Source organism: Dermochelys coriacea, chromosome 17, assembly GCF_009764565.3.
Source record: "Dermochelys coriacea isolate rDerCor1 chromosome 17, rDerCor1.pri.v4, whole genome shotgun sequence".
NCBI classification, from domain to species: Eukaryota; Metazoa; Chordata; order Testudines; family Dermochelyidae; genus Dermochelys; species Dermochelys coriacea.
Genome location: NC_050084.1, coordinates 4,752,183 through 4,773,502, shown reverse-complemented (window position 1 = coordinate 4,773,502; position 21,320 = coordinate 4,752,183). Strand labels below are relative to the sequence as shown.

General features: G+C 49.6%; 1 protein-coding gene across 1 annotated transcript in view; it reads right to left on the bottom strand.

Moving 5' to 3' along the window:
• The window catches only part of DOC2B (double C2 domain beta), a 129,623-nt gene that overhangs the window by 10,714 nt on the left and 97,589 nt on the right, over window positions 1-21,320 (bottom strand). Inside the window, exons 5-6 of the mRNA XM_038376239.2 lie at window positions 17,290-17,416; window positions 14,605-14,762 (exon numbers count right to left, since the gene is read on the bottom strand). Coding sequence (XP_038232167.1) covers window positions 14,605-14,762; window positions 17,290-17,416 — 285 coding nt within the window. The remainder of the gene's footprint in view (window positions 1-14,604; window positions 14,763-17,289; window positions 17,417-21,320) is intronic.

The window sequence follows — 21,320 nt, the reverse complement described above, 5'->3', positions numbered from 1 at the left end:
GCGTCACAAAAGATTCCAGATCTAATTTTGTTTCTATTTTTATCTTCTCTTATTAATTTTTCTTTAACTAGTTAGATTTTGATAAATTTTGTTTGTAAATTGTGTAATACAAACAATTGATTTATATTTTAACTATTCATGTTATATAGATAATTAAATGTTTCAAGAATAGCTAAGGTTAGATAGCAAATGGCTAATATATTATCAGTGGCGGCAATCCCTCTTTCACAGGTGTTTCTCTTTTATGGATCCTTTGGTGACCGATGAGTCTGATCCTTGGGCCATAGGCTCATTGGCAGGTGTTGTCATCTGAATAGGAATCTCTAACTATGAAGGAACAGATTTACATGGGAGAAGATTCCCCCAGGTGCCCACTATCTGCAGCATTCTTATACCTTCTTCTGAAGCATCTGGTGTTGGCCACTGGCTGCGACAGGACACTGGATTAGGTGGGCCTTGGATCTGACTCTGTCTGGCACTTCCTATGTTCCTAGACATTTCCACAGCAGCCTGTCAGAGCCAGGTCTAGATTCAGCGCCACAAGGAGTGTGGATCTGCTCAGTTAGGAGGTGCCATTTTATATGTGCACTTCTCTGGCTACACCCAGCACTTTACTCTTCCAGAAGTTTGGTCCTGAAGAATCATAACTCATAGATACTAAGGTCAGAAGGGACCATTCTGATCATCTAGTCTGACCTCCTGCACAGCGCAGGCCACAGCATCTCACCCACCCACTCCTACAAAAAACCTCACCTATATCTGAGCTATTGAAGTCCTCAAATCGTGGTTTAAAGACTTCAAGGAGCAGTGAATCCTCCCTCAAGTAACCCGTGCCCCATGCTACAGAGGAAGGCGAAAAACCTCCAGGGCCTCTTCCAATCTGCTCCGGAGGAAAATTCCTTCCCGACCCCAAATATGGTGATCAGCTAAACCCTGAGCATATGGGCAAGATTCACCAGCCAGATACTACAGAAAATTCTTTCCTGGGTAACTCAGATCCCATCCATAAATTCTTGAAACTAAAAACTGTCTGCTTGAAATGCTGCCCTGGTTCTCTTCCCCGACGGAGCCAAGAGCATCGCTAACCCCGACCCACCATCCCCTCCAGCAGATGAAGGAATCACTGACTTTATCATCTCTCAGAGAAAAAATTGCACTGCATCTGAAAAGGCTGCTGCTCCTGACAAGCCTACTGTCTCTCAAAGTCCATGTATTGTCACCCTGGAAGTGCATTCATTTTGCCAGATCCCTGATGTCCTGGTTGGCTATGTCGCTGACAGCCTCTTGCAGGCCCCCTGAGAGCTGCCACAGCCCGTACTCATCAGGGGACCCACAACTTAGTCCCACACACTTCCAACATGGGAAAATCACATAGAAGCAAAACCTCATTAGGCCTCTAACTACTCTTTACAGAAGGTTTGCCAGGTCCGCTCCAATGGCCTCTGCCTACTAACCACTCCTAGATCTTCCAACAGTCCTTGAATATGACTCCACCGGTGGGCATAGGTATTTGCAGGGGTGCTTGGACACATTCACATGCCATACACTGTATCTACTGGTCTGATAATAGAAGTTTTTCCACCTTTCTTCAGCTGTTGCTGCTGCCTAGTCTTTGGGGGCCCGATTACATCACTGTGCAGGGGGCACAAGGAAGCACGTTGAGGGCATTCTGTTGATGTCTCAGAGGGAGAGAGACTGGTGCGTTCAGGACAAGGAGTCACAGGAATGCTGCTGCTGCTGTGCCTGAAAGCCACTCACCGTATAAACCAAACTGAATATCCTACCGAAGGCAGCTAATGCAGCGGTCCTTCCAATGGTATGCCTGGAGGAATGGCTCTGAGTTTGGAGGAGACTGCATTCACTTTCTGCTCTTCACAGCTGGTGAGCTTTTCTTCCCCATCCTCCCAACCCTCCAATAAACTGCAATCATGCTAAGGAGATCAAATCAAAAATTTTTTTCATTCATGCTAGTTCATGGCACGGTCGCTTTTATTCAATGTCAAAGCACCCAGTCTGATGTAGGCGAGGTCAGGGTCAGGAGCCAGACAGCAACATCTCTGGAATGGGAAAAAATTCCCATTCAGATGGCATCTGTCAGCAAGCAAAGCACTTGCATGCTCCTGCAAAGGGCATGCGGTATGTTATAGTGTGGCAAAATCTCCTGCAAAGAGCTGGCACTTGAAGCCCTGCTCACTGTGCTGCAATCTGCTACTGAGCTTAGCTGCAACAAAGCACTGGGAAAAAATATCTGATCAGATCCAGGGTGAAAACAGGACAGGGGATTCCATTCAGCTCATTGCTGCTGAAACCAGTTTGGGACTATAGGCTTGATGGTTAATGGTGCATTAAAGGGTTGGGGGGAAGAGATGGTTTGAACAGCTTGTGCAATAGAATTGGGCTCCTTTGTCCACAAGATCTGCATCAGGGATGAGCAACCTACTGTGGTAAGATCCAGCTTGGCTCAAATGTTTGACTCGGAGGCCACTACACAATCTGCCAATAGGCAGCTGGGCTGACTGGTCCAGCAGCAACTGCCTCCTGAAACAGAGCAAACTTTGAACGTCAGGAACACAGGGCCTGGCAGGGGGGGGGGAACCGGGCGAGCGGGGGGGGGGGGGTTAGAGCTACAATTTCAGTCAGGGGACACTAGAACAGGACAGGGAAAGGAGAGAAGAGGAACAGGGAGGAGCGATGAGGCAGGAAGCTAGGAGCCATTCTGGAGCCTCTTGATGGCCCTGTGTGGATACTTGTGCCCCACTGAAGTGGCACAAGGAGTGACAGGCATCTGAATACCTCCCCATTCCCTGTGAGCCCTACCACCTGAAGGATGGGGTGGCCTCCTCCACCAGAGAGGTGGGTTTGAGATCTCTGAGATCTCCCTGTGGCAACTGAAGGGTGATGCCCACAGGTCTCTGTCTGTGGGGAACTGCAGACCGTGAGAAAGAACAAGAACAGAATGTGCCATCAAGGTGCGGTGTAGTCCATGTCTCCGAGATAAGAGGTTTGATAGCAGATACGGTACATCCCTGTTTATCCAAATGGCGTGGGAGACCCATTTATCCCATGCCCAGGTATCTGAAAGAACTGGACAGGCTGAACTGCAATTTCGCTGATAGAGAAATAAAGAGAGTAATGCTGACATTTATTTAATGCTTTGTACCATATTAAAGTGTAAAACACTAACTTTATTGACACTGTCCTGCCAATTGTCCTGTTGTTCTGAAATGGGATAGGTCTGAGGAATTGTCTGCACTTACAGCGCTGCGGTTGCGCTGCTGTAGCACTTAGTGAAGACATTACCTACACCGATGGGAGAGCATCTTCTGTCAGCATAGGTCCTCCACCTCCCTGAGAAACAGTAGCTCTGTTGACAGGAGAAGCCCTGCAGTGGACATAGGGCTGTCTACACTGGGAGTTAGGCTGATAGGACTAGTTGCTCCAGTAGTGTAGACCAAGCCTCAGTAAGTGCAGCTGACTGTTCACATCTACTGTACAAATACAAAGCCACTGATTAGCACTAGCAGGTGCTAAGAGGCTAATTGAGAAGTTATTAGCAGGTGATTAAGTAACAGGGCTTCAGGGGGCACACTGTGGATTTGGATTACTAGGATTTTCAGATAAAGGGAATTTGGGAACTGGAATTACATTGAGGCAGGGACTGCCTTGTCCTTCTGTGTGTATTGCCCCTAGCACAATGGGGCCCTGATCCTGCTTGGGAACAGGGACTGGAGTCTGATGGGCAGTACAAGTCAGAAATAATAACATAGCTCCCACCTCCACATGCAGCACTGAGATCTGGGGTGAGGTGGGAAGGAAAAGTCTACATCTCGACTGGTAAAGCACTGTGCAGACCTGTGCTTAGAAAGCTTCCACAGGCTTGGCCTAACCTGCAGCGCTTTTCTGGACCGAGCCTGCTAGGTACTGAGGGATGGCTGCTGTACTGCTTTTTACTGACCGAATGTCCAGCACTAATTATTTCCAGCCAACCCTGCTATTTGTCTGGCTAATTCTCACACACACTCTCCATGGGGAACAAACACCTGCCAACATTTTCTTCTGGGTTAATTTTGTTGCTTGTCTACATCTATCAGCCTTGTCTTGCTAGAACTGTCATCCATTCTAGTCTATGTTTGTAAAGCCTTGGGGTCCCGCACCTTCACGAGGGCCTACACACACCACCAGAATACATAACAACAACAACAGAGACAGTCCTCACCACACCAAGGACCAGGGCAGGCAGTATTGCATTAAGCAGGCAGTGCACATGCTCAACCCCGTTTATTAGCAATACTTGACGCTCCACTTATCTAAACATAGTCACCCCACCTCACTAAAGTCCAGCATTAATCACACTCGAGAAGACAGTCATTTGGAAAAGAGGGAACAGCACATAATGGCTTCATCTGGACTGTCAGACCTACACACAGCTGGCCTGGAGAATAAAGCCATTTAATGAGCTAATGGGATCGTGCTGCACAAAGAGTTCCGGATAGTTAGTGGGCGTCCCATCCTCCTCTGCCTGCCTTGGAGAGGAACAGCTCTATTTGGAGACATAATGAACTGCTGTGTCTGTAGCTGAGCGACAGCTGGACTCACAAGCGTCTGGATTAGACAGGCCTTGCCCACGCTGGGAATTTGCCCCAGTTATAGGAAACCCTTCCTAAACCACAACTAGTACCATGGCAATTGTCCCTTGATTCCACTCACCAGTGCAAATAGCAGCTTTGCCTGTCTACACACGGGGCTTTGATGGTACAGCTATACTTAGACTGAAAGCTGTCTGGGGCAGAGACTGCCTCTTTGTCCGCAAAAAGAAAAGGAGGACTTGTGGCACCTTAGAGACTAACAAATTTATTTGAGCATAAGCTTACGTGAGCTACAGCTCACTTCATCGGATGCTCAAATAAATTTGTTAGTCTCTAAGGTGCCACAAGTACTCCTTTTCTTTTTGCAGATACAGACTAACACGGCTGCTACTCTGAAACCCCTTTGTCCGGTTCATCCAGCCCCTAGCTTAACAGGGTCCTGGTCCATAACTAGGTTTCCTAGGTGCTACAGTAATAAAACAATAAATAATAATTAGCTGATGTAACCCTGATGAACTCCAATGTAGGCAAGGCCATAGACTGGGACTGCAAACTTACCCACTATGGGCACATCTGATCAGCTCCTTCTACATTAGCCACTAGAGGAGAAGGAGAGAAGCATGTGTTCAGATTCTGGCATAATTTTGATAACACTTCTCATCCTGCTACAGGGGATTAGGAACATAAATCATGGTGGACTTTCATTGGCACTTGGCTCCTAAATCATGTAGGTACTTAGAAATTCCCATCTGTAATAAAAATCCCAAGACCAGGGAATCTGGTGAACTTTGTTTCTCCCTCTCCCATTTTTAAATAAATTAGCATCCATGAAATGTGAAGGGTAAAAAAGAGCAAGAAACAGAGGTTTAAATTAAACAAGGCAGGTTTGCATGTACATTATTTTGATGCGCTGTAAAATAATCACTGGGGAATAACATTCTTGTAAAGAAATGCAATCTGCCACCATGATGTCCTCATTTGCATATCTTAATGAGATCCGTTAATTTCAGCTTTGTGCAGGTGGAGTTTCCAAACATAGGCTGGCCAGACTGAATTTAGTTGGCATTTTGTACAGACCTAGCAGCCATGCATCTGAATTGGGGCCCACATACTGCAGGTTGAAAAGGATCTATAGGGTAAAGGCACAGTCTGCAAGGTTAGCATAGGCACACGCATCATTCTATGGCGAGCCTTGCCTGCAAGACCTAGAGTGGCACAAGATTCACAGGTAGCAGCTGACCTGCCTTTTGCTACAGTAGAAGGAAAGGAGCCAGGCAACGGCTGGGATCACAAATGTAAAACCTAGAAGAAATACAGGAGGTTGAGAATATATGTGACCAGTTAAGAGAGCAGAGAAAGTGCATTTGTTTCTTCAAGTGGATGATGTTCCACAAAGCAGGGAAACAATCACGGGTAGCTTTGGACAGGTTCTCTCTAGTGACAATGGAATTCCCAGAGTGAATGGGAAAGAATCGAGGGAACAAGTGCCCAGCTTGGGCACAGAGGGCGAAGCATTTCTAATGCACCTATCACAGTAGTGGCTAGAATCCAAGCGCAACATAAAGGCTCACATTCAGTTGTTCTATAAAGAACTCTGCTTTTCACCACTTTGCTCTAAACATTTCTCCCCTCTTCATCCACCCACTTCCTCTGGGCTGGACTAGATGAGAAATGTCTATGTTCCTACTGCGTAAACTTCCAAAAACAACACTACAACATTGAGGGCTGTTTCCTGCAAAGCCAAGCCATGAATAATGGGAACACTGGACACAGACACAGAGAGCGTGTTCTCTTTACTTCTGGCACTGGAACAGTGCTGGTAAAACAAAGGGCAGTCACATCTGAACAGCTCGCTAACATACTCCTTCTCCAAACCCCTCTGTCTTTTGCATTTAAACAAAAACCCATCCAGAACATATTAGCATTTATGCTCTGCTGTGAGTTTAGCGATGACAGACCTGGCAACCAAAGTATTTTACTGTGTCACAGGACAGAGGCCTACACTATAATCTGGAGCCATGCTTCTCAAGCTATCTGATGTGAGGGACCAGCAATTTTTTTTTCCTATGTGCACGCAGACCGGCAGCCGATGGCTCACGGACTGGCACCAGTCCACGGACCACCACTTTGAGTAGCACTGATCTAGAGCAGCATAGCTTCATCACTCACTAAATGTCACACCCTTGAGAACTGAAGCTACACCAACCTAGCCCCTGGTGTAGACACAGGTAGGTTGATGGAAGAATGCTTTCATGGAGGTGGAATCACTACAGAAATGGAAATGCCCCGTCTGTCACCATAGGGTGCATCTACATCACGGGATTATGCCGGTGCAGCTGGTACCATAGCTATGCTGCTCCAGGCCCCACAGTGTAGCTGTAGCCGGAGGCAGTGGGAGCCACTCACAACCCTGCTCTGCCACCATTCCCCAAGGCCCATCTAGAAGAGGGCTCCCTCTAGGGCTGACAGAAGGGAGAGCTCAGTCTCCCTTGGCTCATTCAGTCCTTGGCTTCAGATGAAACTGTGCAATCGGGCCGATTAGTGCAGTTTGTGACAGTGGTTGTGTCCCACTGGCACTGGGAAGTGGAGCAGGATTCTCCACACTGACTTCACACACACCAGCTGGGCTACGCGGCTTTTTGTATAGTAAAGACAATGTGGAACGTTTTCCTAAATTGGCCATGTTGAGCTACCTTAGCTCACCTTTTTCACTGCTGGTGATGGGAGAAGGAGATAAGACTGGGATGCCCGTCAATGATGGTTGTGGGCCGGCACCAGCGTGAATGAACCCCACCTACAAATGACCCTTCAGCTGTTCCACTTTGCTGATTTTGTCATTACATTCTCCAAGGGAAAAAAAATATTTCTTGGGAGGAATGTCATCATCCAGAACCTTGTATGGGAACAAATCTTACAGGGTAACTAGATCGGGATGCAAATAAATAGCCCAGTGAATTTAACCTTTATGTCTGGTCATAACAGCTTTTGAACCTTCCCGATTTCTGCATTTGCTGTCATTGTTTGCCAAGGATTTTCAGCGGACAGGGATCCATTTGTGATTCACCTTTGTGAGCACTGGTTTGGGAATCATCACGCAATAAAAGCAACAAATGGCAGAGAAATGGAAATCCAAACACTAGGAAGAAACTCCCTGGAGGCTGGTTATCCCAGAACTGCAGGGTGTCTTTCATCCTCCTCTGAAGCAGCTTGTGCTGACCTCTCTTGGTGCTGGGATACATGGACCATTGGTCTGATCCAGTCTGGGAATTCCCATGTGAGTATCGGTGCTTGTCCCAGTGAATGGCTATCTACAGAGTGTAAAGATGAAACTTATAAATTCTCTGCTGCATCACAGTCCAAGGCCTTCCATGTGATCTGACAAACCCTTCCCCCTTTCTGCTCCCATTCTCTTGTGATGCCCTCTGAGGATGAATCACTCACTTCGTACCTGCTTTTCCATCTGTTTTCCCATCACTCTTGGACACAGTTGCCTTTGTCCAAGCAGCACCTAACCTATGCACAGAGTTCCCCTTTCTATTGTCTCTAGCTAGACACAAAAGTACTCAGAACCACGCACAGAATGAAAGCTGCCAAGGCCGACCAATCCCACAGAAAGGTAGTCAAGGAGACCCATAGGTGTTATTGTCCATCTCAAGCCCACACAAAATGCCATCAGCAAAGGTAGAACTACTGCTTCTCTCTGGCTGATAGGCTTTACCTTCTTCCCCCTCTTGCAGGAGTATTCGTGCCCTGGTGAACAGGGGCACCATCTACTGTCCGAGGTGAAGAGTCTAAGACAGTTATTGTTTTTGTTAGACGGTAGCTATGGGGTGTCCCCCACCAATATCATAGCCATAGGGTAGCAGATTTCTAAAACAACTGTAGAATCTGGCAGACATTACGTTCTTTGTATTCCTTTAGCCTCTTCCACCCTGAGGCTGGGATTTCCAGGTGCTGAGCAGAAACTCAGACTGAAATTTCCAAATCAGCTACAGCGTTTGGTCCCCCAGTTCCTGTTAATTTCTTATGAGAACTGGTTGCACAAATCTGACAGATGGATTTGAAAAATTTCAGCCTTAGCTGTTAAGGCCAAAAGGGGCATCACACAGGCCAGAGACCCTAACCCAGTGATTCCAAACTCTCCCACAATAATTAACCCACACAGCTCCATGTGAGACAGACAAGCATCATCCCCTATTTTAGAAGTCTCCCTTTCAAAGTGGACACATCAGTCGTTACTAGAAAGCAATCCTGCTTACCCGCCCCAGAATGCATTCCTCAAGGGATAAACCGGGCAACTGAATTGATAGGGGACTATCAGTATGTAGCCCCACTGCGAGAGAGATCACTGGGCAAGTGTTTGCAGTACAAATGGCGAGGTGACCAAGAGGTATTCTCATGTAATTAGAAGCGGTCAGGCTGCTCACAGTTGGCATCACTGCCTGTACAGAGCCATTATGCAGATTGGTTTTGCTCCTGACATAATTGTCTCTCAGTATGGAACCACAAAATGTCATAACACCTGAGTACCACGCATTGGACGGGGCTGATCACGTATGGTGAGAGCTACAGAGAGTTAGGTTGCACAGCAGTACCCAGCTCCCGTTAGTAATATGATGGTAGCACTAAAGGTCATGGTTAGAGATCAGGGCCCTGTTGTTCTGAGCACTGCACATGTACACGCTAGAGACAGCCCCTGCCCTGCACAGTTTACTGTACATACCTATACAGATGTAACGCCCGGTCAGCATTCACAAACTGTAGTATAGGGTCTGTGCAGCTCTAGTGCTAGCCCAGTTCTTCAGCTTAAGTTATAGTCTCATGGGTTTAGCACTGGCCCCTCACTCAGTCCCTGATGTGGGACAAGATGGTGGCAGTCACAGAGCCATCCACCCCAGGCCAGCACTCCATGGCCAGCACGCTTTCCCCCTGACCCTGGCCCTGGCCTGGGCCTTTTTATTTTTCGTTGTAATTATGGTTTGCAGAATCCCTTTCGCAGGAAGGAAATAAAAGCCGATCCTGTGCTAACGCTGCATGCTGCACCTGCTCTCTGACACAGCGAGAGAGAAAGAAGCATCTCAATTCACATCTCCGTAATTTAGCCACATCGAGTTTATGGTGCACAAATGGTTTGGACCTTCTCCAGACTTTACTGGTGTGGTTTCCTAGGCAAGAGCCTTTAGTTTCCCTATTTTTTGAAAGCTATTCCCCTAGGAAAATAATGACCACTGAGGGATTCATATAGGAAGTTATTGCACCCTACAAGCATGGAGTGGAATAGCAATGAGGTCAGGGAGCTCATGTGGGTGCACTCCGACTCTGCCCAAACAGGCCATTTCTCCAGGGGTGGGAGCCACATTCCAGCTTTTAGACATCAGTCTTTTACAGGGCAAGAAGCTGGGTCCGGCTTTACTGAATAACAGTTCTTTCCCAGTGAACGATCACAGGCTCTCAAGGTGCAAGACAAAAAGAAAATGTGCCAACAGGCCAGCCCAAGAGCGAGGTGCAAGTACATCTGGGGCCTCCCACAGATCACAACCACCTGTTTCTCTGTTCAGGAAACTGGTGAGCTTGTAAGTTCTGCAACAGAGTCACACATGTGAAATAGTTCCCAATAGTCCCTCCAGCTGCCTATCAACAATACAATTGGCACAGGCTGGGTCAGGCAGTAGTAATAATGATGCCTTATATAGCATTTTGCAAACCTCAACATTGGCATACACAGGAATCGCTTCATACACTGGCTGAAATGCAGCCACCTCTGGAGTGAAACACACCAGCTGCTAAGTAGTGCACAGCAACACCTCCAATTAGGACAGGAAGCCTCTGTCTAACTGAATGGAAAGGGGTGGATGGATAGGCAGAATGTAATTACCCAGTTTGGGACTGAGCCGTAGATACCGGCGTGAGCACACCTGCTCTGCAAAAATAAAAATACCACAGGCTCTTTAGGCCACGCTTCTGACACATGTTCAGCAGCACAGTGCGCCAATCCCTCTTGGGTGTACATGCACCCCCAAAGGGCAAGGACTCAGGAGTGGGGGGGGGAATGCAGGCTGGTGTAGAATTAAGGACCCAACAGGCACAGTGCGAGCTAGGAGGAAGTTCATGTCTCCGCAATGCTGTATTTCTGAGATGTGCAAATGCAGTCTACCCTCTCCAACAGGCTCCGTTAGCCCATCTCCTTGGCCAGCCGCATGCCCCTGCCAAGACACAATTCTGATGTCTGCAGATCCTGGGCTGGAACAGCAGCAGCAGCTGCCTGCTATTTACAGGTCAGCTGATCCAATTATTTGTTAAGTGGTGGGACAGAGCTGGATGGGGGGCGGGGAGGATCATTCAGAACTGGTGCACTACCCACTACCTGCCCATGCACCATGGCAGGGAGGGGTGGGGGGAGATCATAGGGATTACAGGGCTTTTGGCTTTTTTCAGCCTGGCTGATCATCTCAGGCCATCTCTCACCCCCCACCCGTCTCTGCACATGAACCACCCTGAACTGGAATTCAGCATGAACTATCGCACCAACGGCTGCGGGCTTCTTGCATCACCAGTGCAGCCTGAAACATGCGGGACTTCCTGGTTTGCTATGGGTGAGACTTTCAAAGCGGCTGGGGATGCCCAGTGCCCATCCAGATCTAACAGGAACCGGATGCCACACTATCAATGGCTCGGAAAATCTCAGCCTGTTTCTACAGAGGCCTCCCCTATGCCAGGTGCTGCACAAACACATCCCTGCCCTGTGAGGTGTCCAAGGCAGCGAGAAGACAGAAGAGGTGGGTGAGAGGATCGTGCTGCGGGCAGACAGGACAAAGGAGCAGCAGGAACCGGAGGCTGTAGAAGAGACCAGCCGTGTGTACAGTTCACAGATGCCGAGTTGCAAGCAAAGAAATCACCACGTCCTCCTCTGGCTTCCCTTTAGCCAGCGCTGTCCTGATTACTTACAATCACCAACTGCTCTCTTAGCCCTGCAGGTCACTGGCCTGGGGCCCTGGAGGAGGGAGGCGGGAGGAGCAGGAGCCAAAATTGTAAACCAGGAAGGAGGCACCTGTCTGTGACGGGACCCCGGACGGCCTTACTTGGAACCAGCAGTGAACGGCTCCATGTCCGGCTCCCAGTCCCCCTAACTCCTGCCCAGGCTCCGAGATAAGATTCACTCTAACATCAGGGCTTCAATATCACGCCTAGTTCGCTCCCAGTCCACAACAGGGTGTGTCCTGGCCTCAGCCTTGTCCTTAGCAGATACCTATGCACATCACACAGCCCCCCCATGGTGACACATGGGAAGTTTCTGCTCAGGGGAAGCTCAGGGCTGAGACAGCAATGGGGTAGAGGTTAGGAGGGAGGTGCTTTGGCAGAGATCCCGGGAGTGACTGTGGGTCACAACTGAGGAGCATCGGCAAAACTATGTGTGCAGGGGGGAGCCAAGGGCTGGAACAGTAGGGGGGCTGCTGGTCAGGAGTGAAGAACCTTCAGAGAACATGTATGGGATAAGTTTGCTGCATCGTGTTTTGCTCCATTCGCTGCTGTCTCCCTTTCACAAGCACTGGCTTTCACCCCCAACTCAAAATCAGCCTGCTGCATAGCCCTGTGCTATGCTTTAAAATCTTTGCAAGGGAGAGAACTGGCCTGAGTTATTCTTTGGACTGAATCTTTCCAGGCTTCCCCGACACAGGGAAATGAGCTCGTATTATGCAAACTATCAGGTTTGCTGAATTAATTAGGGCCCTAATCAAGATTAGACATCTCAATTATTCCCCCAAACTCTCTCCTCCCTTCTCAACAGCCAGAGGCCCCTGATATGAAAGAGAGGGAGGAAATGGAAGTGATGGGGCTCCACAAATACACACATGCCCCCCACTGCCACTGGATTGCTGCAGCTGCTTGTAGCTATCAGCCACCATGGGGTGATGATGGGAAGCCTCCAAGCCAAATGGCAGTGCCGGACAGACTCCTGAGGTGGGGGATTTGTTGCCCCTGAGATAATTACCCCCAGCTTTGCTGACAGTCTCACACAGCTTCCCAATCAGACTCCCAGGCCCCCCACGGCTCCAGGAATTGGACAGGAACAAATGAAAGGGAAGCTGCGACTCATTACTCCACTGCAGGGCATTAATGAGGGAGCCAGATTGGAGCGATGCAAAGCCAGAACCACTGTGACCTTCCCCAGGCATGGTGCATTACACCACGTGCTGTTTGGGAGTGCGGATGGGGGACTCCATGCACGCTGTTCTGCTAACCATCCTCCCCATGGTTCAAGGCTCCATGCATCCAGCAGCTCCTCTGGTGCTTTTACAGTGCACAGACCCCCTCAATCCCCCTCACTGAGAAGATGCCTCCCAAACCCCTTCAGCACCACAGTGAGTCAGCATTCCCATTCCGAGATCCCAACCCCCTGCACCAATTCCCCTCGCCCACTCAGTGCTTGGTACGCAAAATACTATGTCCCAGGTTCCACCAGGTCTGCTCTGCAAACTAGTGGCTAATGGCCCATGCCGTAGGTTGGGAAGCACCAGCCCTAGCAGGTTTTTGTTAATATGCCCTAGTAGTGCAGGTACTCGGCCAGGTAAGTGGCGCACAGACGAGTACTCCTGCTTATTCTTCTCCCAGATGAGGAACTTGGCAGCACTAATCACGCTTTTCTCTGCCATAGCACCTTTGACCCATGGATCTTGAAGAGCTTTACACTGCTACGCCCCACACTGCCTCTCTGAGGGAGGCGAACAAAGCCACCCCTGTTTTTCAAGGCCACACACGAGTCAAAGGCAGAGCTGGGAACAGAATCCGGGAAAGTCTGACTCCCAGGCCCCTGATCTAACCCTCTAGGCCTCCAGAGCACGTGCTAAGTTGCCTGATCTGACCACACGTGCGCCGTTGGATCACTCAAGTGCTCATCAGTGTGGGTGGATCAGAAGTGGGTGGGGACAGTCTCCTGTAGGCTATTCAGGCTCCTCTCAAGGGATTAAATCTTCCTGTCTCATGATATGGGCACCAGCCCTGAATAATGTTTCCTGATTGCCTTGAATAATAACTTAACTGTGCACAATTAAATCATTACATTAGCTTGCAAGGAAAGTCACTGGATCATGTCAGAAGCAATTGCCTGATTACTGTTCTCACACTGGCAACTAAAATCACATGTGGGACACCTGCCTCGCCCCATCTGTTATTGCGTCTACAACTCAAAGAGTGAGGCGGTTCCGGCTCACCCAAACCAGAGGACGTTGCCGGCTGTGGAAGGTGCTGTTATTCCTCTGCCCTTTCAAGTGGCTATTTCCCTGCTGCCCCATCGTCTTGTAGTTTTGTAGCCAGGCAGCTGGGATTTCACAAGAGTTTCTGAAACCCCCCCCACGGTGCCTGTGGGCATATTTAGGCTCCTAAATACCTTTAAAAATCTGACCCTAGGAGACTTGGCACCCAAATCCCACTAGCACCCTCCAGGCGCTGGGCTCACTGTAACACATGGGAAGCCTTTTCTGGCTGAGGGTGGGGGAGGGGAGCGGGTTATTCCAAAGTCCTGGTCAGGGATATGGAAGGGACAATCAGGACCTTGTCCCGTTGCCAAGATTTTGTCTGCCTGCGATACAGCAGCCAGGACACACATCCAGCGGTCGCCTCCTCACTGGGCGGGCTTCCAGGCCTGTGCTACACAGGGGGTCTGACCAGCTGATCGTAATGGCTCCTTTTGGCCATAGAATTGAGGAATCATTAGGCGCTGGGCACCTCTGGCTCCTGTGACACTCCCAGTCTTCGTGTGCTATCTCTCCATGCTAGGGCGGCTAACAACACCCTCCACTCCGCCGCCAGCCTCGCTGGCATGCGCCGAGTCAGGAGACAGGGCATCGTCTTCTGGTCCCAGCACGTAACCTCAAGGCTCCCTTCTCTCCTCGCCAACTCTTCACAGGATGGGGCTGGAATCCCCCGCAACAAACGAAGCCAGAAGCAAGCCCTGGCCCTTCCACCTGGTCGCTGGGTGGATCGGCCGCCTCCATCTTCAAATTGCGCATCACGTACTTACGTTTTCACATAGGGGTCAGAGTAGCCGTTGGCATCCATGGCAGCCAGGTGTGCACAGCGGATGATGCCGACCAAGAGGCCTTGCTTCTGGGAGCTGTACTTGAGGGAGATGAGGATCCGGCCACGCTCCTCCAGGGACTTGTCTTCTGTTTTATCTATCTGGGGGAGTTGGGGGTTAGAGAAACAAGTACAACTCAGTGAGCTGTTTGTTCCACCCACAGTGAAACATCCCATTGCCACCTGGAGCATATTTAAAAAACTAAAAGGAAAGGAAATTTAAAAACAAAAAGTCATTTTGAATGGGACAATTGAAACACTTGGATTTTTTCAGATTTTTTTCCAACTGAAGCAATCTAGTGAAAGGGACAAGGATTCACACAGTGTTTCGGGGTCACCAAAACTGCATTTTTCACCAGGAACCTAGCTCTAGCCTTCAGCTACCTTGTCTAGGCTGCCCATTGCATCTGATGGACCCGGGCAGTGCGGCTACACCAATTACACCTGCTGCAGATGGGCCCATCTTGAGCCAGTTCCCTGCTCTGGCGAGGAGCTATCCCAGTGGCTCTTTGCCTACAGCCTGGGGTCCGAAAGCTACTAATACCGTAGCTCCATGGGCTGGAAGGCTGCTCAGGAGTGCTGCATGGGAGGGGAAACTCTCCTGGGCCCAGAGCCAAAGCGCATGAAACTCAGCCGACAGCGCTCGCCTGGGGTGATAAATCACTGCCTAGCTATGATGAGGGCAGTTCAAGCCTGCTTGCTATTGCCAGGCCCTGCTTGCAAGCAGGGATTAAAAGCAGCCCAAATGATAACTAGTGGCACATCTAAGGAGGTTTTAGATTCAGTCACGGTGCCTCTCCCATGCACTCTCAGGCAAGGATTTCCTGGGTAGGGAATCTGGAGATGACTCACTCCAAGGCAAGCAATGTGGAGACTGGGCACGATGAGGCTGCTGGAGCACAAAGAGGAGGTACCTGGTACCCTGCAATGACCAAGGACAGGGCAGGTGCAACTGGTCCACCACCCCTCTGTTTGAATGCAACCCTGCACCAGGGCCAGACTTTGCTCTTGCTCAGGCTGGGATAAGGCTAGTGGCTTCAGTGGAGCATCTCCCCTTTTAAATGGGTGTGACGGGGGCATGCAGGGAACTGGACCCAGGGAGTTTAATGATCCAATCAGCAGACGGATTGGGAGGTGGAAGGCTGAGGTTTCCAGCTGCCTAAGGACTTGGGAGAATTAATGAGAAGCGGGTGGTTTGGAAAGGCTCAGCCTGCAGGCAGCCTGCTTGCTCTGGTCCCATCAGAGTCAATGGCCAAACTGGCTTCAATGGCCTGGATTTCACTCCAGGGGTCTGACGCGGCTCTCGCTCTCTCTTGCAGCGAGTAGCAGGAGACGCTCAGTTGAAGCCAATGCTGTTATTGGGAGGGTAGGACAGCCGAGGTGGCTGCACACTTCAGTGTATCAACATCCTTCATGGACCACTCGCTGCTGAGCCTACACGCCAAGGAAACACACAGGTTTCTCTGTGCACCTGCCTGGACACCCTAGCGGAACTAGAGACCGCCGTCATCTGCAACCGCCCCCCAGGCCCGAGAAAGGACATCTGCCATGAGACCCAGGAGCCAATAAGCCTTGCTGGGCTGATCGGCAGAACAAAGAGATTGGTTGGCTGTCAGGGCTGCTTAAGGGGAAGAAAAGGATGGATGGTTTTAAAGGACAACAGCATCTGTGACCTGTGTCTCCTGCACAAGTACATGGCTTAATATCCCCAAGAAGTGAGCCGCACTGATAAAGGAGTCCCTGCCCAGGGAAACATCCTGCAGCTCTGCTCCTCTTATCCAAAGATGCTAGTGTGAGCAATTAGCCTGGACACCAGGCAGGATGACCTCTCCGCCCCACACTCTTCCAATATGAAGAGTGGGATGAGCTGCAAAGCCAGCATTTCTAGGTGATCCGAGTTTAGCAGTTTGTTTATCCTACTGTAACAAGCCTCACTTCCATTGCACACCAAGCAAACAGGACTGCTGGTGAACAGACCCCCTCAGATGCACACACTCCGAAAGCACAAATCCCAACCATGTGAGCTAAAGGAGAATCTCCATTAGCAATATGGGGTCTATGGCACATCATCAAGTCGTTCTGATTCTATTCAATAGGAGGCAGCGGTGGCACACCCTAGTCTGCTCACGACCACACTTATGCAAGTTCCTCCAAGGCTAAATAAGCTACGGTCTGGAGGCCATCCCATCAAACCAGGCTGCGCTGTATTAACACGCAAGCTGGAATCTCTTTCCTCCTGGTGCTGTGGCTTTGCATCTTTCCACTCTGGCTGGCCCAAGTCCTTCTAGGCCATCTTAGCCTGTCAGCTGCCATGGGGGAAAGGAGAGTGTCCTCCACCAGGCTGTTGCTGCAGGCCCCTTTGTAGCCCTGAGGCTCAGCAGCAGCTCTGCTGTTGGCATGCAGCCAAGCACAAGCCTTTAGAGGCAGAACTCACAATGGCCAGGCTGGCGAGGAGGCACACCCTCCACACCCGTTTGGGGAGAGGGGCCCTCAAAGCACCCCCTCAGCAGCTGAGGGAGGGCTGAAGAAGCAAAAAGGAGACGAGGAGGCCAAAAGCAGAGCTGATCAGTCAAAGCTACATTCTACCCTGCTGCCCGGTCACCCATCCCAGAGCCCTGCCCTCACTCACCGGCAGCTGCTTTTCCAGGCAGATGCTGAAGGTTTTGGTTTGGTTTGGCTTTAGCTTCTTCAGTGGGATTCTCGTCTCCCCGATGAACTCATTGTGGCGGAACTTGTCTTCGTCGCAGACGGAAATTCTGAAACACACACGGGGGGGGGGGGGGGAGGAATCAGTCCCAAGATAGGCTGGCAAAAGAGGAGAGGCCAATCTGTATTTCCTGCTAATTGGGGGGTGAACTGAGTGCCACATTCAAACCCTCTGCTCCTCCCAGACCCAGTATGGCATGGGTCAGCTTCAGAGCAATCTTCCTCCATGATGCCCTCCCGATGGGCAAAGAGTTCTCCAAGGCTCCAAGCCTTCAAAGCACGGCCCAGAGCCTGAAATGAGCGACTCTCCACCCCAAGATGAGCCAGATCCTTCTCTAAGGGCTATGCGGGCACTGTCAGAAACGGGATGTCTCAGAGGTTTATCATTTCTCAGTGCAGTGAGGGAAGCTATCTTCAGTGCTCCAAAGAAGGGGGCCCATACTCGACTCCTCCCCATCAGAAAGAGAGGGGAAACAGAGCAGCCATAGGTGCATATTCCAGTATCCTTGAAGTGCATTTCTTGAAGGATCTCAGGCCACTTTACAAAGTGTGAATACATGTACCACCATTAAAATGGAGCCACCTCTGGTTTGGGGGGGCATCAGCTGATGTACAGCCGTGGAAGGGGTGAGACAATGTCAGCGGAAGTCCTGGGGCAAACTGAGTCCTGCAACAGCAAGTCTGATCTGTAACTCCCTCACAGAGCGGGAAGGCCTCAGGGTTTAAACATGAGCCTCCACGCACAAAGCGAACTGAGCGTATGCACTTTGGCTGGAAGGCTGCAGTCAACATTGCTGCGCTGGACCCTGGCTCCAGCTATGTTGACCCTGATGGTCACACTGTGAAGACACCCCTTACGGCTCTGTGCCAGTTCTTGACTTTTGGAATTTCACTCTGCTTGAATGGTGAAACAAGGCTGGTCAGTTTCATTATCTGGCTCCTGGGGCCTAGAACAAACCTAATGGATGTTTCAGAGTAGCAGCCGTGTTAGTCTGTATTTGCAAAAAGAAAAGCAGTACTTGTGGCACCTTAGAGACTAACAAATTTATTAGAGCATAAGCTTTCGTGAGCTACAGCTCACTTCATCGCTGTAGCTCACGAAAGCTTATGCTCTAATAAATTTGTTAGTCTCTAAGGTGCCACAAGTACTGCTTTTCTTTTTTCCTAATGGATGTTGGGGACAGAGCGCTGGGAGAACAGGAGCACAGGCTGGGGTGGGGTGGGGGAGCTGGCCCAGGAGTGCAAGGGAATGAGAGCATAGTTTGCATTAAACACTGGTCAGAACACAAAACCTCCGGTGATGAACTCTTCCCTTCCCCTCTTCTCTGCTTAATACAAGTCCTGCCGCCGAGGCCCAAGCTAGATGACTGTCGCCCAGTCAAACTTTTCACTGCGAATTTTAAACTCAGCCAAGTAAAAGGAGCAAATACAGGCATCTCCAGACTGGAATCTCACTCTGCCCCCACATGCTCTCAATGCTGGAAAGTTAAAGCAGCTGGAAATGTCACCTTGCATGTTGTTCCTCTGCGGCGCTGCTTTTAAACAGCTAACAAGACCCAAATGTAGCTAGAATAACTCAGCAGGCTGACTAGGGGCAGTGCTGTGGATACAGCTCCGGGTGGGGGCTTCAAAGCTCCAAGCCCTGTACCTGACAGACCGAGTTAGACTGTGCTCATAGCTCATTTCCTGAGAGTGACAGCACCACCACAGCGTCAAGGGAACCACCTGCTGCTCTCAAACAATACGTGCTGGCGGAGGCAGGCTGGTGATCAAAGCAGGCATGGGACTCACGCTCACTCTTGTGTGTGCCAGTTTGCACCTGAGCGTGAACTGGAATAAGACTCTTCCATCCTCAGCCCTCCCCTTGTGAGCAATGAAACATTAATGCATGCAACTCTCCTGCTTGCCGAGAACAATATAATCCGCCTGGACAGCTCTCTCTCTCTCTCACACACACACACACACACACTCACTCACTCGCGTGGCCCTACATCAGGATAGAGGGCCCTGGCTCACCACCTCTCCCCTTGATGGCTCGTTCAATATGCCTGGCCAATTCGATTCACTTTTCATTTGCTTTCAGCTGCAGAGCATTCATCATTCTGGTCAGGGTTGCTCACTACATTTAAAATTACACACATTAACTTGTTCTGATATAGCCTACAAGGCCAAAGCCAGACACAGTCATGGGTGGCTCGAAGAGACAGAAAATCCACACCTACTATTCCGAGGCGTCTTATCAATACCCAGAAAGAGATGCACAGCGGAGGGGTTCTTTCATTGCCTGAGATAGACAGGTGAAACCTGCTTACTCCTACACTGGCACATGGGCTACTGCAGGATGCATGCTCGTTTGCAGAAGATTACAGGCCTGATCCTGAGCATCTCCACTGAAGTCAGTGGGAGTTGCAGGGTCAGGCCATAGAGCAGCACGAAGCACTGCAGGGAGAATGGAGTTTGGGCTCCTGGAGTCTAATCCCATCTCTGCTACCGATTAGCTGTATGACCTTGGGCAAGTCTTTTAACTTCATGCTCACCTAATGCTTGGGGCCAGGCTTATAGAGTGCTCTGAGATCTACAGATGAGACACACCATCAAGTACCAATTTATTCTTATTAATATTTACCAATTTGCATTACAGTAGCACCTAGAGGGACCCAACTGAGATTGGGGCCTCACTAGGCTGGGTGCTGCACAAGCCTATAGGGAGAGACAGTCCCTGCCCCAAAGAGCTGCCAGTCTACACTAAATAAACAAGGCAGCCAAGGACAGAGGGGAAGGGGAGGAGATGTGTTACTATTCCCATGTGACAGGTGGGGAGCTGAGGCACAGAGACTGAGTGGGATTTCCAAAAGCACTCCAAGTTGGTCTAACTATGAATGCGTTTGAAAATTCTGGCCCTAAGTGACTCACCCAGAATTGCGAGTCGGCGGCAGGGCTGGAATGGAGCCATGCCAGCCTGAATCCCAGCCAGCAACTCAGCCAGAAGTAGCTGTGTTTGTATTTTTGGCAGTAGCGTTTCATAGACTCAGATTCCTGGGCCAGAAGGGATCACTGTGATCATTTAGTCTGACCCCCTGTATAGCACAGGCCAGAGAACCAGCATTCCAAGATAATCCCTAGAGCAGATCTGTTGGAAAAATGTCCAATCTTGATTTAACAATGGTCAGCAACAGGGCCACCAGGACCCTTGGTAAGTTGTTCCAATGGTTAATTACCCTCACTATCAAAAATGTACGTTTTATTTCCAGTCATATTTTGGTCCCCTTCAGATAAGATTTCTCTTGGGGAGAGGCTGATCCATAAAGATCACAAAGCACTATTGGCAAAAATAAGGCCCTAACAGATTGTTTGCTCTTGAGCACAGAGACCACCTCCGTTTGCACAGCACCTCGTGCAATGGTGTCCTGGCCCATGACGCGGCTCCTAGGCATGACCACCGACCAAATAATAAAAACACAACATTGGTGAGGTCTACTCACATTTCAACTCTGGAACATTACATTCTGCCTAGCTAAATCCTCTTCGCGTTTCATTTGGGTAAAGGATTCTGCTTCACTTTCTGTCGCAAACTGGTGCTGTCCTGCACCTCAGTGGTACCTGTATCTCAGTTGGTGTTTGAAGAGATCCTGCAGTTTAAAAGGTGCCATATAAATTCCTATTTCTTAAGGTTTCCTTGGCTCCGAGTGGAAAGAAATACTAAATATTGAGGGGAAAAATCCATCTGTATCCAGAACACTTTAATTTTTGTGTCTGAGAGAAGTTATGTGGGTTTTATTAGAATTTTAGAGCCCAGGAGCAGAAATGGCCACATTAATTTTAATTAAAGAATTCATGTATTCAGAGAGGTTTCACATTTGACATTAAAAACTTTCCCAGCCGCCAACGTGCAGCTCCCAATCGTTGATCTCCAGGTATTTTTTCTTATGGAAACTATTTAATTTGCAGGATTGC